Source organism: Salvelinus namaycush, chromosome 16 (genome assembly GCF_016432855.1).
Source record: "Salvelinus namaycush isolate Seneca chromosome 16, SaNama_1.0, whole genome shotgun sequence".
Taxonomy (NCBI): Eukaryota; Metazoa; Chordata; class Actinopteri; order Salmoniformes; family Salmonidae; genus Salvelinus; species Salvelinus namaycush.
Genome location: NC_052322.1, coordinates 10,392,880 through 10,409,895, shown reverse-complemented (window position 1 = coordinate 10,409,895; position 17,016 = coordinate 10,392,880). Strand labels below are relative to the sequence as shown.

Here is a 17,016-nt window from a genome sequence, read left to right as displayed (position 1 = left end):
TGTTAACAACATTCTAAAGATTGATTCAGTACATCGTTTGACATGTTTCTACTGACTGTTACGGAACTTTTGGACATTTCGTCACGTTATAGTGGACGCGCTTTGTGACTTTGGAATTGTTTACCAAACGCGCTAACCAAAGTAGCTAATTGGACATAAATAACGGACATTATCGAACAAATCAAGCATTTATTGTGGACCTGGGATTCCTAGGACTGCATTCTGATGAAGTTGATCAAAGGTAAGGAAACATTTATCATGTATTTTCTGGTTTCTGTTGACTCCAAAATGGCGGCTAATTTTATTATATTTCTGAGCGCCGTCTCAGATTATTGCATGGGTTGCTTTTTCCGTAAAGTTTTTTTGAAATCTGACACAGCGGATGCATTAAGGAGAGGTATATCTATAATTCCATGTGTATAACTTGTATTATCATCTACATTTATGATGAGTATTTCTGTTTAAACGATGTGGCTATGCAAAATCACTTGATGTTTTTGGAACTAGTGAATGTAATGCGCCAATGTAAACTGAGATTTTTTTTATATAAATATGAACTTTATCAAACAAAACATACATGTATTGTGTAACATGAAGTCCTATGAGTGTCATCTGATGAAGATAATCAAAGGTTAGTGATTAATTTTATCTGTATTTCTGCTTTTTGTGACTGCTGTATTTCGCTGGAAAAATGGCTGTGCTTATTGTGGTTTGGTGGTGACCTAACATAATCGTTTCTAGTGCTTTCGCTGAAAAGCATATTTGAAATCGGACACTTTGGTGGGATTAACAACAAGATTACCTTTTAAAATGGTATAAGATACATGTATGTTTGAGGAATTTTAATTATGAGATTTCTGTTGTTTGAATTTGGCGCCCTGCACTTTCACTGGCTGTTGTCATATCGATCCCGGTAGCGGGATGCAGCCATAAGAAGTTAAACAATTCAAAATATATTTTAGATTTTAGATTCTTCAAAGTAGCTACCCTTTGCCTTGATGACAGCTTTGCACACTCTTGGCATTCTCTCAACCAGCTTCACCTGGAATGCTTTTCCAACAGTCTTGAAGGAGTTCCCACATATGCTGAGCACTTGTTGGTTGCTTTTCCTTTACTCTGCGGTCCAACTCATCCCAAACCATCTCAATTGGGTTGAGGTTGGGTGATTGTGGAGGCCAGGTGATCTGATGAGGCGCTTCATCACTCTCCTTCTAGGTCAAATAGCCCTTACACATCCTGGAGGTGTGTTGGGTCATTGTCCTGTTGAAAAACAAATGATAGTCCCACTAAGCACATTCCAGGTGACAACCTCATGAAGCAGGTTGAGAGAATGCCAAGAGTGTGCAAAGCTGTCATCAAGGCAAAGGGTGGCTACTTTGAAGAATCTCAAATATAAAATACATTTTAATTTGTTTCACCCTTTTTTGGTTACTACATGATTCCATATGTGTTATTTTATAGTTTTGATGTCTTCACTATTATTCTACAATGTAGAAAATAGTAAAAAATAAAGAAAAACCCTGGAATGAGTAGGTGTGTCCAAACGTTTGACTGGTACTGTACATACATACATACTGTATGTTACAGTGGAAACGACAACACGATATCACGAAAATAAGGCACTTACTTTGATATGAATGCACACATGTCCAAAGTAATTATTTGTAAGGAAACAACAAGGAAGGTAATGCGAGCGCCAGCCAGAAAATATGCCAATTTGTGCAAGACTGCGCTAATGTCTGCATACTTGATCTGCGGAAACATTGGTGGAAGTGCTTGAGCTCTCCTCGAAGAGAGAAGTTTGTCCGGCTCAGTAAAGCCTCAAACATAAATTGTCCGCAACACTGAAATGGGATACTTCTATGTGAATTCAAACTGTTAAATAAATAAAACTTGTTAGAAAATAATTAGAAATTGACAGGTTGAAACATAGCCTATAGATAATTAGCAGGCAGCGCGTGTTAACTGTCCTATTGCGTAATAATCACATTTTGGAACAGTGAGTGCATTCTGACATCACATGCATAAAACAACTCACGCTGGGGTGACCGTTAGAGATATTTGGAACTCACATGTGAAAAGGTTAAGCCCAAGTCTGACTTTAAATGGCACACTCTCTGCCACACACATAAAATGTACTTTGATTCCGAAATCACACAAGACCTGATTAACCAAGGATAAATGCCACGGATACTCACATTAAAGCATGAATATTTATGACCCAGAAGTTATATTTGTGTCAGATGAAAGTATATAACGCTGAATTATTCACACGCGGGCCATTTATAATTCATCTCGTTCGATTCTATGATTAAAGGACTTGAATGTGTACGCCAGGGGTGTTTGCTCAGTGTGAACCATGTTTAACACATGAAATAGTCGCTTACTGGGGTTGGAATGGAGGTCCTCTGCATCATTTTGAAAGATAAAAGTAGCTGACAAGGGAGAACCCTTCTCTTTTCTCCTCCAAGACCCCCTTTTTTGTTTTACCAATCAGAGAGCAAATGAAATGTGTACTGTACAGCTCCTTGCTCTCTTTCTGTGCACTTTGATGGAGTCAAATATTTTTGAGTGTGGTGATTGAATAGCTATGAAGGAGTCTGTCACAAAAAGCAGAAGGTGTAAAAGCATAAACGGTGCATGTGTCTGCTGGGGTCTCCTTAGCTTTTGTTCCACACTCCTGCTAATTAAAACAAGTGTGTATCCCTGTTCTAAGACAATAACATGTAAAGCCACGCTGAAAATAACAAAAACATTGAATTGAATCCTAGGAGAAGTACTGTAACTGGTGAATCTTACCGAGTGCATATTATGCCCCGAGAGAAGATGGCTATCCTGGCCCAGCATATTGGACATCATGAGGGCAGCAGGCAGCTCTGGGTAGGAATAGGGGTTGAGCAGGCCATTGTGGGGCAGTGAGTGGAAGGTGTAGCCCGACTCGGGGTCCATGAGGTGAAGCAGAGAGGGGTCAGCGTGGTTGGGGGGTGTGATGGGGGGGATCTCGTAGTCTTCATCCCCTCCTCCTCCGCTGTTGTTTCCTCGGCCTTGACTGGAGTACTGAGAATGGGGACAAGATGACAGGACAGGTTTCAAGTTCAAGATTCAAATGTTTTCGTTTATTTACCATTTTTGACGAACACATTGGAAATCTTGCTCACTGAAGATAAAAAGGAGTGAGATGGTTAGTGTGTAGACCATAGGAGTTGAGATATTGAAATCAAACATATCAGCAAATGCCATCAGACATGAAGCCACTAATTATGGTCATCTATTAGGAGATTAAACTATAATTAATTAACCTGAAAAGCAAACTGCATATGCTTAACTATGTAGCTAAACAGTAATATAGTGATCCTGGTTTAATCACCAACCCTGATGTGCTCAATTAGCTTTTAAAATCAATCCGATAGCATGTTGTAATGCAGAATGTAAAACTCTCGCTGCCTTGGGTGCCTCCGTGTCAGTCCAGAAAGCGAGATCATGTACAAAGAAAGAAATGTGTTTGTGATGAAGAAACTCATTTCTGTTAATGGCTTATTAATGAAGAACCCAAACAAAGCTTTATTCATAGAACACTGAAAAAGGTCTATTCCTTTTAACTCATTGAATTTTTAAATGGAAAATCCTCACAACATTCCTTAATGTTATGATTCATATTGGGATTTCAATCATATTCCTGAACTGAATTGGGTTGAGATGGAATTGACCAAATCCCCCTGACATAGTCTCTATGTTATGAGCTGTATCTCAGGTCAATAAATGACCTCTTCTCTCCCGACATCACAACAAGGTGAAATACTTTCTTATGATTCTGAAAATGCAAATCAGGTGGTACAGGAAGAAGCCTCACTGTGGTATCTCCAAGGGCTATCTTGACATAATATTGTGCTGAGAAATATGGTTTTGCACTCTCAAAAGCATACCGAGGGTATTCACCAGGGAATGAAAAGCAATTTTGTCAGAGGCAATCTGATGCTGACTCCCTTTATAATGACTGGGGAAAATTAATCATCACAAGTAATATTCCAGTGTCAGCCATTCAAGAGCTTTTTAATAGAATTTGTATGATTCATGTCTCACGGTACACATCAAGCAGTCCGTTCTGCAACATTTCAGAAATCAATTCAATATCATCTTCGTGTAGGCTGTCATCTCGCCTGTCAGAGCAGCCATTTATCTTCCAAACAAATACTTTTAGCAAACAAATGGCAAGAAATACCGAGGAAAATCAGGCATGCTCCAACCGGCTATGTTGGTGCATGGAACCAAGATAAAACTCTCATAAAATAGAACATTGTAAGCAAAGAAAAAGAGACATAAACCTATGTTTTCGTTTTCCTTTCAATGGGAAATTGAGTTAAAAAAACTGGGGGGGGGGGGGGGGGGGGGGGTTCTTTATGTTTTCATAATAACATACACTTTACATGAAGATTATCTTGGTGTGGATGTTCTTACAACACTATCGCCACTATTACTATATCGAAAGTCAGGGAGAGCTTGTTTTCGCACATAACAGGTTATTATTAACCTACATTTATTTTCTACTTAGTCCATTGGAGCTGCACTTCTCATAAAACTATCAAGGGCAGCTGTGGTTATGTCTAATAAGTGAGATAAATATTGTATGTTCTTTTAATATATATCTTAGGATTTCTTGACAAGAGACAAATATGTAACTTGGCAAGCATTTTCAAGGAAGTCATTTGGGCAGACCATACCCTCAAATAACTGTCTACAGAACACCCTATACTCTATTCAGTTCTATTGGCCTCGGATTGTGTCTTCCAGTAGGCCTAGTTGGTATTGGAGGAATAATGTATGGTTTGTCAAAGCTTACTGTATATTTATTAAGACATTTTTATGACCATTTTCTATTTTCCTCATAGCCTATAGCATCAATGAGATATTTGTGTCACGGATATTGGCTGTTGTGTTGGTAAGACACTATGAAAAATGAAGAAACACTTATTCTTACATGGAGTCACCACTTTCAAATGCTCAACAAAACTAGCTTTCCATGCATTTCATCTAGCTTTGATCCGAACAACATCATGTATTTCAGACAATTCCTTCTCCAAGATAAAACGTAACTAATGTAGGATGCATGTTCGAAGATTAGAATGCTGCGCGAGGCGATTTTACAATCAGGCCTTCCATTGTTTTAACAAGTCCTTTCATGCCCTTGGGGATAAAATCTGGAACAAGGACATAACAAGTTTAATATTTTCAAACGCAGATAAATAATTCATACATCTACTGTCTTTCAGGTCATGGCGGCATGTGGATAAAACAAAAGGGTCAAAACTAAAAGTCAAATGTTGATTCAGCCTCACTCCACCACCTTCGCCCTCCCATGAAATTTAAGCAAATCTTTCCTATTTATGGAAAGAAAATGCTTGTAAAGCTCCGAGGACACTACATATCGCCCTCCTCTCTACAGTTCCATTGTACATGGTGGCTGTCCACATGAGATAATCTAATACTAGTGCTTATATGGATTTTGGTCTATGTTGAATACTATCGGATAAACACACTAACGATAGTATTTGACAGCATACATTTACAGTAAACGCTCTGATTTGATATACTTGAATACTGCATTCCATTTGCTTAATCAAGCACCCTCTATCTTTACTAAAAATAGCATCTATTGAAAGCAGGTCCAGTAGCCATATGCCATGTCGAGAAAACAACAGATCGGCCTTGTTCTGGCGATGTGCAGCAGCTTGTGATGCATAAACAGAGATGTCAACCATCTCTAGATAAGAGATAGATATAGGAAGAAGACACTTGGGTTAGGATAGGTTACTCAAACACAACACAACATTCTAGAAGTGCCAAATGCCAAAAAGAGCCTCTTGAGCAGAGAGAGGACAAATAAGACACCCATCAACTAATGGCGAGGACAAATGGCTGAAGGGTATTTCAGAACGATCGTCAAATAGATGAAGGACAGTGTGTTGAAGCACTTGACCTATCCACCATGCTCTGAAATGACAAGAAACTCCATTGGGGTGATGCATCAGCAGAACTAGCCAGTGGAGTACAATAGATGGCGATGAATAGCCCTCGATTGAAAAAGAGCAGAAGATAGATTTCAGAGCTGGCTGACTGACAGCCAGGTAGAACTGGGATAAGTGGATTGAAAAAGGGGCGGTTTTCTCCATCCAATCCCGTCAGGACAGGTGGACTTGGGGGGGATGGGGACTAAGCTATCCTCCATCCTGCTCCCCCCACTGGCAATTCCCTCAAATATCACATCAAAATAGATCTAATTTAGTTGGGTAAAAGACCCGCACACACACACTCCATTACAGCTGTGTGTGGCCTATTTGAGTTGAGCTTGAAATCAGACCAAAAACAACCCCCAAAATGAAATGTGAGGAAGCTGAAAAATATTTGTGGGGTTAGTATTGTGGTGCACCACACTTCCCTATTTCATCCAATCATTATTGCTGAAATCACATGAATAAATAAAAGATGTCAGCCTGTAGTCACTCATCCCCCCAAGGGAATGTGGAAGCCCCGGTAATCACATATGGCACAATAGCCTAGCCATAATCCCCCTTTATTTTTATTTTTGTGATGTCATTCTCTTTAAGCCATGGCAAACGGGGGGAGGGGGGATGGGGGAGGAGGGAGGAGAGAAAAACAAATGGTGTGGATCCCTCATTGTTCTCTCTCTATGCCCTCATTCCAGTCAGGGTAATAAGAGAACATTGTGATTTACTGTCACTGAACCGCGAGGAGTGCATCAGAGAGAATCCACTGTGGCAGGGCCATTAAAATAGATTTAACTTCCCACAGTATTAGACCAGATGTCTACACTTCTATTATATTTCAATCAGGCATGACCTTGGTCTCCATATGATGAGAAAGATCACTGGGGAGGAGAGAGAGAGAGAGAGAGAGAGAGAGAGAGAGAGAGAGAGAGAGAGCGAGAGAGAGAGAGAGAGAGAGAGAGAGAGAGAGAGAGAGAGAGAGAGAGAGAGAGAGAGAGAGAGAGAGAGTAAATCCATGGAAAACCAATAGAAATATCAAACTACTTAGTCCTCTCTAAATCCCTCTGCAGCAGCAGTAGTGCATATAAAGCGGAGCCCAAAATAGATCCATGGTTTCAAGTTCTCTTAAAAGAGCGCATGAATCATTCAGTGTACTCTCACTGCTGATAAGTTCTGTTTTGGGGTGGTTTTAAGGTTTCAGCATTATGTACATTAAGTTGAGGAGGACCAAGTGGCTCACAGCCATAAGAGGGCCTTCTCTGAATAATCTTCATGCACTGTTCTCCAGACCTGGGTTCAAAATGTACTATTTTAAATAGTTTGCTTTAGCCTGCCTGGATTGCCTGATATTTTGCAACTAAGCTATTGGTTCCTTTGTGCCCGGTAAGCTCAATCAAGCCCAGCAAAAATGTTTTAAAAAGTATTTCTTAACCAAGGTCTTCTGTACTGATGACTATTTTGTGGTAGGCCGTTATTGTAAATACGAATTTGTTCTTAATTTACTTGTCTAAATAAATAAAGGTAAAAAAAACAATTGGGATAGTCTCGTATCGGTCATGTTGTTTAGTCTAGTAGAACCTGAAATATGAAGAGACATCGTGAATAAAACTGGAACTTACTCATAGAGGTAATGGAGACCCTAAGCTTTTTTATTCTTGTATTTCTTCTCTTTCAGAAGCTGATGATAATTGGATTTAGTGGCTGACATAGACTGACCAAGATAGGACGTCCATAACAAATCCTCTCAGCATGGGTGTGGGCATCCTATTCCCTCAATGTTGTTTCAATGTTGTCTCAATGTTGTTTCAATGTCGAAGAATAATGTTTCACTGAGAAACACCGTTAGAATGTATACAGTTAATTTTCAACCAATATAACTCGATGATTAGGTTTTAATCTCAAAACTGAAGAAGGCACTGCGTGCCAAAACGTTGGTTAGGTTTACCCATTCAATTGTTGGGAGCATGCAGTGCATTCGGAAAGGATTGAGACCCCTTGACTTTTTACACATTTTGTTACGTTACAGCCTTATTCTAAAATGGATGAAATTGTTTCCCCCCCCCAATCAATCTACACACAATACCCCATAATGACAAAGTATAATACATGTTTTTAGAAATGCTTTACATAAGTTTTCAGACCTTTTACTCAGTACTTTGTTAAAGCACCTTTGGCAGCAAATCCTTTGGCAGCCTCGAGTCTTCTTGGGTATGACGCTACAAGCTTGGCACACATGTATTTGGGGAGTTTTTCCCATTCTTCTCTACAAATCCTCTGAAGCTCTGTCAGGTTGGATGGGGAGCGTTGCTCCGCAGCTATTTTCAGGTATCTCCAGAGATGTTCGATGGAGTTCAAGTCCAGGCTCTGGCTGGGCCACTCAAGGACATTCAGAGACTTGTCCCGAAGCCCCTCCTGCATTGTCTTGGTTGTGTGCTTAGGGTCGTTGTCCTGTTAGAAGGTGAACCTTTGCCCCAGTCTGAGCTCCTGAGATTTTCATCAAGGATCTCTGTGTACTTTGCTCCGTTCATCTTCCCCTCGATCCTGACTAGTCTCTTAGTCCCTGCAACTGAAAAACATCCCCCACAGCATGATGCTGCAACCATGCTTTACCGTAGGGATGGCGCCAGGTTTCCTCCAGATGTGACGCTTGGCATTCAGGCCAAATGTTCAATCTTGGTTTCATCAGCAGAGAATCTTGTTTCTCATGGTCTGTGAGTCCTTTAGGTGCCTTTTGGCAAACTCCAAGCGGGCTGCCGTGTGCCTTTTAATGAGGAGTGGCTTCTGTCTGGCCACTCCACCATAAAGGCCTGATTGGAGTGATGCAGAGATGGCTGTCCTTCTGGAAGGTTCTCCCATCTCCACAGAGGAACTCTGGAGCTCTGTCAGAGTGATCATTGGGTTCTTGGTCACCTCCCTGACCAAGGCCCTTCTTCCCCGATTGATCAGTTTGGCCGGGCAGCCAGCTCCAGGAAGAGTCTTGGTGGTTCCAAACTTCATCAGTCTTAAATAGAAGGAGGCCTTCAATGCTGCAGAAATGTGTTGGTACCCTTCCCCAGATCTGTGCCCCGACACAATCCTGTCTCAGAGCTCTACGGACAATTCTTCGACCTCATGGCTTGGTTTTTGCTCTGACATGCACTGTCAACTGTGGGACCTTATATAGACAGAGATGTGCCTTTCCAATCAATTTACTTTACCACAGGTGGACTCCAATCAAGTTGTATAAACATCTCAAGGATGATCAATGGAAACAGGATACACCTCAGCTCAATTTTGAGTCTCATAGCAAACTGACTACTTATGTAAATAAGGTATTTCTGTTTTTTACTTGTAATAAATTAGCAAAAATTTTGAAAAACCTGTTTTCGCTTTGTCAATATGGGGTATTGTGTGAAGATTAATGAGGAAAAAAGCCCTTTAATCAGTTTTAGAATAAGGCTGTAACATAACAAAATGTGGAAAAAGGGAAGGGGTCTGAATAATTTCCGAATGCACTGTACATGGAGTGTTCGATTTTCTTTCGCAACTATAACACATTTTTCTATGCATCGCACAGAGTTTTCTAGTTGGGCTTGAGAAAGAGATGTGCATCATGCTTTCCATGTACAGTTCATGGTTAGTAATCTACTCTGGCAACTTTTCGCATGACCAAAAAGGAATAATGATGAGAAGAGAACTACCCACTGAAAATGGAAGGGGAGTGTGTGTGTCTGCACGCGTGCATGTGCGTGTGTAAGTATCCCTGAGCACATACGGTATGTGTTTCTGTCTGTTGTACTCAGAGTATAATGGTACACCATTAAGTAATTTGGCCATCGCCCACATGTGTTGAGTGTGGTACCAGTGTGTTCTGAGGTGTATTTCCTCTCTGATATCATTTTTTAAATATTATTCTAATGAAATGGCAGAGAGCAGGCCTCGAACCCTCGACCATCTAGCCCGAAGTCCAGTGCGCTATCGACTGTGCCCCAAAAGCATGCTCGAGCTATTCCAGAGTCAATATCCACGCTTACAAACCCAGGGTCATTACATAATATCTTGTTATGGATAGGGGGCAGCATTTTCACATTTGGATGAAAAGCGTGCCCAGAGTAAACTGCCTGTTACTCAGTCCCAGTTGCTCATATATAAATATTATTAGTAGATTTGGATGGAAAACACTCTGAAGTTTCTAAAACTCTTTGAATGATGTCTGTGAGTATAACAGAACTCATATGGCAGGCAAAAACCTGAGAAAAAATCCAACCAGGAAGTGGGAAATCTGAGGTTGGTCGTTTTTCAACTCATTCCCTATTGAAGATACAGTGGGATATGGGTCATGTTGCACTTCCTAAGGCTTCCACTAGATGTCAACAGTCTATTGAACCTTGTTTGATGCTTCTACTGTGATGTGGGGCCGAATGAGAGGGGAATGAGTCAGAGGTCTGGCAGAATGCGTCAGAGGTCTGGCAGAATGCTTTGAGCTTGTGACGCTCGTTCACGTGAGAGCGAGCTCTGTTCCATTGCTTTTCTGAAGACAAAGGAATTCTCCGGTTGGAACATTATTGAAGATTTATGTTAAAAACATCCTAAAGATTGATTCTATACTTCGTTTGACATGTTTCTACGGACTGTAATATGACTTTTCGTCTGAACTATTGCCTGGACCTGCCCGCGCGTCGTGAGTTTAGATTGTGTACTGAATGCGTGAACCAAAAGGAGTAATTTGGACATAAATGATGGACTTTATGGAACAAATCAAACATTTATTGTGGAACTGGGATTCCTGGGAGTGCATTCTGATGAAGATCATCAAAGGTAAGTGAATACTTATAATGCTATTTCTGACTTATGTTGACTCCAACATGGCGGATATCTTCTTGGGTTGTGTTGGTCTCTGAGCGCCGTACTCAGATTATTGCATGGTTTGCTTTTTCCATAATGTTTTTTTGAAATCTGACACAGCGGTTGCATTAAGAAGAAATATATCTTTAAATCTGTGAATAACACTTGTATCTTTTATCAATGTTTATTATGAGTATTTTTGTGATTTGATGTGGCTCTGCGCAAATTCACGGGATGTTTTGGAGGCAAAGCCAAATGTAAACTGAGGTTTTTTGATATAAATATGAACTTGATCGAACAAAACATACATGTATTGTGTAACATGTTGTCCCGGGAGTGTCATCTGATGAAGAATATCAAAGGTTAGTGATTCATTTTATCAATATTTCTGCTTTTTGTGACTCCTCTCTTTGGTTGGAAAATCGCTGTATGCTTTCTGTGACTAGTTGCTGACCTAACATAATGATATGTTCTGCTTTCACCGAAAAGCTTTTTTGAAAATTGGACACTGTGGTTGGATTAACGATAATTTTATCTTTAAAATGGTGTCTAATACTTGTTTGAGAAAATTGAATTATGAGATTTCTGTTGATTGAATTTGGCACCCTGCAATTTCATTGGCGAGGGGTTCCGCCAGTCCTAGACAGGATATATGAATTCATTTAAAAAAAAGTTATTCAAGTATAAATTACCAGTTACCATAGATTGCCATAGCTGACCTGTTAATTACCAAAATGACTGAAGATTCTAGCAACTTGTATGGGTCTACCTGGAGTGTAATGTGTGTGTGTTAGTATGAGAGAGAGAGAGAGAGAGAGAGAGAGAGAGAGAGAGAGAGAGAGAGAGAGAGAGAGAGAGAGAGAGAGAGAGAGAGAGAGAGAGAGAGAGAGAGAGAGAGAGAGAGAGAGAGAGAGAGAGAGAGAGAGACTTTAACCAACAGGTGAAGTTTCTATTCTAATCTAGACCATCAGCAACTGCTCCCCTGTGGTTGTGACTGAATCAATAGAGGCCCACGTTGTCTCCTCACATTCTCAACAACAAAAGAACCAAAGGCAGAAACACAAAGAAGCTAAAACTATCTAGTTCTTGAAGACCCTGGGTTTATTTCTACAGCAAGGCAGGGTCGGAACAAGAGTAAAAAAAACACGAGGTAACAGAGAGAAAAGTATTTCTCTCTTGTTCTTTCTCTCCTTCTGCCTCTGGCTCTGCACACCAGACCTGGGTTCCAATACTATTTTAAATAATTTCAAATACTCATCTCTAAATACTCTAAAGTATAAAGGCTAAAGCAAATGTTCAAAGTATTTGAATGATTTCAAATAGTATTTGAACCCAGGTCTGCTCTCTGTACAGTGACTGATAACAACATAGGGAGGAAGTTGTAAATCTCATCAGTTAAAACTCTATTGTAAATTAAACCCCAGTGGGATAAGGACTGTAAAAACAGAGAGGAGGGCGATGGCCACATAAACACACACCGGCTCCAGTCTGTAATGAACCAAACATATCACCCTCACTGCTGATTGACAGACCAATCCCAATCAAAGCATTTCCGTCAAATTGGCCTGATCCCCAATCAGCCTGGTTATTTGGGGCACCACTAGACACTCAATGCGCTGAGCTTGAAAGAGGAGACTACACTACCCACAATCCCACAAGATAATTTCCTTCCCGTCACACTTGCCTGATGCCCAATCAGCCTGATTATTCGGGGCACCACCGGACTCATAACGCGCTGGATGGACGCAGGCTAGATAAAGACTTGAATGGGACACTACACTACTACACTACCCATGATGCCACACAGAATATGGTGGCCATGTTTGTTGATGTTAACACACAATGCATACTAAATTTACTTTACATGTATGTATAGCATTGAACATTCTTGCACTTGGAGATGAGTGCTTGTGAACAATGTGCATTCAATGACAGATTGAAAACATCAAATGATAGATTTTATGCTTTGTGGTAAGGAATATATAAATCAGCATAATTCAACGAGCTTATAAAACTCTTATAAAGCCTATATTTCAGATAAATCCCAGATTCAAATGAAACGCGGGACATAAATCAAAGTCCATAGGGTGAATTATTGATATTATTAGTTATATTGGAATGCAGTAGAAAAACACATTCAACACTGATCAAAGTAGGTCACCCACAAGAATTTCAGCTGGTAAACAAACAAAAAATGTCCCTTCCGTGTACTGTTACAACAAACAAATGAATACCTTTTGGAAGAAGCCACTGAGTGACTAGACCTGTTTGCTAGCTTAGAATCAATGAAAGCTGTTTCTATTTCGTCTTTTTCTCTTGAAAGGGCCTGAGATTACATGTGTAATGTAATCTCCTGACTATGTGCTGAAGTGTGCTAGCTAGACACAAGAAGCTCTGGACACTCACAAAGGCAACTCTATAATATACTCACACCACTTGGCTTTTTCCACATTTTGTTGTACTACAAGGTGGGATTAAAATGGATTTAATTGTCATTTTTTCCCCCCAACGATCTACACAAAATACTCTGTAATGTCAAAGTGGAAGAACAATTATAGCATTTGTAAAAAAAAATATACAGTATATAAAAAAATAACACTATCTTGATTAAATAAATATTCAACCCCCTCAGTCAATACATGTTAGAATCACCTTTGGCAACAAATACAGCTGTGACTCTTTCTGGGTAAATCTCTAAGAGTTTTGCACACCTGGATTGGACAATATTTGCACATTATTATTTAAAAATTCTTCAAGCTCTGTCAAGTTGGTTGTTGATCATTGCTAGACAGCCATTTTCAAGTCTTGCGATTTAAGTCAAAACTTTAACTAGGTCACTCAGGAATATTCAATGTCATCTTGGTAAGTTACTCAAGTGTATATTTGGCCTTGTGTTTTAGGTTATTGTTCTGCTGAAAGGGGAATTTGTCTCCCAGTGTCTGCTGGGAAGCAGACTGCACCAGATTTTCTTCTAGGATTTTGCCTTTGCTTTGCTCTATTCAGTTTATTTTTATCCTAAAAAAAACTCCCTAGTCCTTACCGATGACTAGCATACCCAGAACATGATGCAGCCACCACCATGCTTGAAAATATGAAGAGTGCTGCTCAGTTATGTATTGTGTTGGATTTGCCCCAAACATAACACTTTGTATTCAGGACATGAAGTTAATTTCTTTGACACATTTTTTGCAGTATTACTTTAGTGCCCTATTGCAAACAGGATGCATGTTCTGGAATATTTTAATTCTGTACAGGCTTCCTTCTTTTCACGCTGTTATTTAGGTTAGTATTATGGAGGTGTCACGTTCGTTGACGGAAGAATCAGACCAAGGTGCAGCGTGGTAAGTGTACATCATTTTACTTGATGAACACGAAAAAAAACAATAAACTACAACTGAATGTGAAGCTACATGCAGTGCAGAACGCAACTACACACAAACAAGATCCCACAAACTAAAGGTGGAAAAAAGGCTGTCTAAGTATGATCCCCAATCAGAGACAGCGATAGACAGCTGCATCTGATTGGGAACCATACCCGGCCAACAAAGAAATAGAAAAACTAGAATGCCCACCCTAATCACACCCCGACCTAACCAAATAGAGAAATAAAAAGGCTCTCTAAGGTCAGGGCGTGACAGGAGTAACTACAATGTTGTTGATCTATCCTCAGTTTTCTCTGATCGCAGCCATTAAAGTCTGTAAATGTGTTAAAGTCACCATTGGCCTCATGGTGAAATCCCTGAGCGGTTTCCTTCCTCTCCAGCAACTGAGTTAAGAAGAACGCCTGTATCTTTGTAGCGACAGGGTGAATTGATACACCATCCAAAGTGTAATTAATAACTTCAACATGCTCAAATGGATATTCAATGTCGGTTGAATCTGTGTTTGTAATTCACTGCTTGACTTAGGGACCTTACAGATAATTGTATGTTTGGGGTACAGAGATGAGGTAGTCATTAATAAATCATGTGAAACACTATTATTGCATACAGAGTAAGCCCATGCAACATATTACGTGACTTGTTAAGCACATTTTAGCTCCTTAACTTATTTAGACTTACCATAACTAAGTGGTTGAATGCTTGTTGACTCAAGACTTTTCAGCTTTACATTTTTTATTAATTTGTAAAAATGTCTAAAAACATAATTCCACTTTGACATTATGGGGTATTGTTTGTAGGCCAGTGACACAAAATCTCAATTTTATCAATTTTAAATGCAGGCGGTAACACAACAAAATGTGAAAAAATTCAAGAGGTGTGAATACATTCTGAAGGCCCTGTACATCTATACATCTACATTATATTAAAACAAAATATAGAAAAACAATTGGGCGGTGCACCGCTGCTAAATGCATATAGGGGAAACACTAACATCAATGGCTATTCACCATCACAGAAATGAACGCAGCGAAGATCCAGTACAAGAAGCCCCAGTTTGTCTCATTCATCTTCAAAGGCCATGATTATATACAGCAAGTAAATGCACATCTAATGTACGTAATTAGATGTCAATTACGCAATAATTGCCTCATCTTCCAAGCACATGCATTTAGTATCTGTAATGATTTCTGTGTGGAACGGGGGAAAAATACAGATGTCATAAGCGTGTGGAATCTTTGAATTATTTTCAGATGAGAGGTAGGCTAGGCCTCGAGGCAGTATGCTCTGAGTATTGGGAATGGGCAACTTTCATAAACTCAGCTCTAGATTCCATGTTTGGGAAAGCCACAAAGTCTTAAGTTCAAAGAGATGTCAGTTGAGACCTTTGATCACGTAAAGTAGGTGTTGATTGACATATCACCAGCCTGATGGACAACAGTGCTTGACAGTTTGCCCAATTAAAGCAACCAATGTGTGTCCAGTGATGTCATCAGAGAAGCCAACACGGTAGACCTTGTGATTCTGCAATGAGCCATGAGCAGCCAATAAACTGCTAAATCTATCGCTCGACCCCTCATTATATGGAGTCAATCCAGACATCAAAGACAATACAATCTTATTAGGAAAGGTTTAGGGGAGCTCTACTCAGCCTTTTGACTTCTGCACTTTGCACTCATGCTCCCTCGTTCTCTCTCCCTCTTCCTCTCCCTGCCTCCCTCCCTCCCCCTTCTCTCTCCCCCTCCCTCTCTGTTTGCAAGTGCTAATTGATGAGGAGCTGTAACCTTGTCATGTTTTGTTAAAGCATCAAGGTTTGCCGCTGTATCAACAAATCCTCCCATGTGTTCCAACTCTAGCAGTGAGTACTCTGCTCCCCTCCCTCCAGTCCACTGGAGTGAGTGCCGGGTCAGCTCCTATCTTAGCTACACTCCTAAGCTCCCAACAGGCTAGTTAGACACAAATCAAACAACACCTTATAACACCTTTTAATACTGTAAAACCTCAAAACACCAAGTCTGGAGGAAGTTTGTGGATGGCCTATGCTCTCAATGGAACGAAAGGGTTTGAGACAAGTAAGTCAGTGAAAACTGTTTTGGTAAAAACAAATCCACACCTTACCTTGCCTGGACTAGGTAACACAGCTGTGGGTTTTGGGAACTCCATAATAACTAGTCAATAAATAAGCATGGGAAGTTACTCTCCATGTTAGGAATACTTTACTGTCAAACGTATAGAAGAAGAGAAAACTACAACATGTGGATGGCCAGAAGGGTCGTAGCTCTGAAGCAACATTGTTCAATTGTTTTTGCTTTTCATACTTTGCTATTAGACATTGAAATACTTCAGTTTATCTGATGCAGCCGCCCCAGACAGAATGGCATTTGACCATAAGGTAGAACCTGTTTGTTCAAACTTTAGTATTAGTTGGTGAACCGGCCTACTCACCTGGCTTGGTGACCGAAACTCCTGGTTATTGTCATTCATGTACATGTTGTCACCATCAAACTGTAAACAGAAATAGAAAGAAAACAAATATTATGTGAATAAGAGTTCTAAACACAGAGAGAGAGAGAGAGAGAGAGAGAGAGAGAGAGAGAGAGAGAGAGAGAGAGAGAGAGAGAGAGAGAGAGAGAGAGAGAGAGAGAGAGAGAGAGAGAGAGAGAGAGAGAGAGAGAGAGAAAGACAGAGAAAGACAGAGAGAGAGAAAGACAGAGAAAGACAGAGAAAGAACGAGAGAAGTAGTGATGGCTCTACGGGTGGCCTGAAGCGTGAGTCTAATTACTTTGTCACATTCTCTAAACCTCGTTGTG

The 17,016-nt window shown here is 40.2% G+C and overlaps 1 protein-coding gene across 2 annotated transcripts in view; it reads right to left on the bottom strand.

The window, feature by feature from the left end:
• Nucleotides 1–17,016, bottom strand: part of LOC120060608 (TOX high mobility group box family member 2-like) — a 124,002-nt gene that overhangs the window by 38,884 nt on the left and 68,102 nt on the right. For both annotated transcript variants that reach the window (XM_039009985.1, XM_039009986.1), the window contains 2 exons: nucleotides 16,652–16,711; nucleotides 2,800–3,057 (listed from right to left, as the gene is read on the bottom strand). In XM_039009985.1, coding sequence (XP_038865913.1) covers nucleotides 2,800–3,057; nucleotides 16,652–16,711 — 318 coding nt within the window. The remainder of the gene's footprint in view (nucleotides 1–2,799; nucleotides 3,058–16,651; nucleotides 16,712–17,016) is intronic.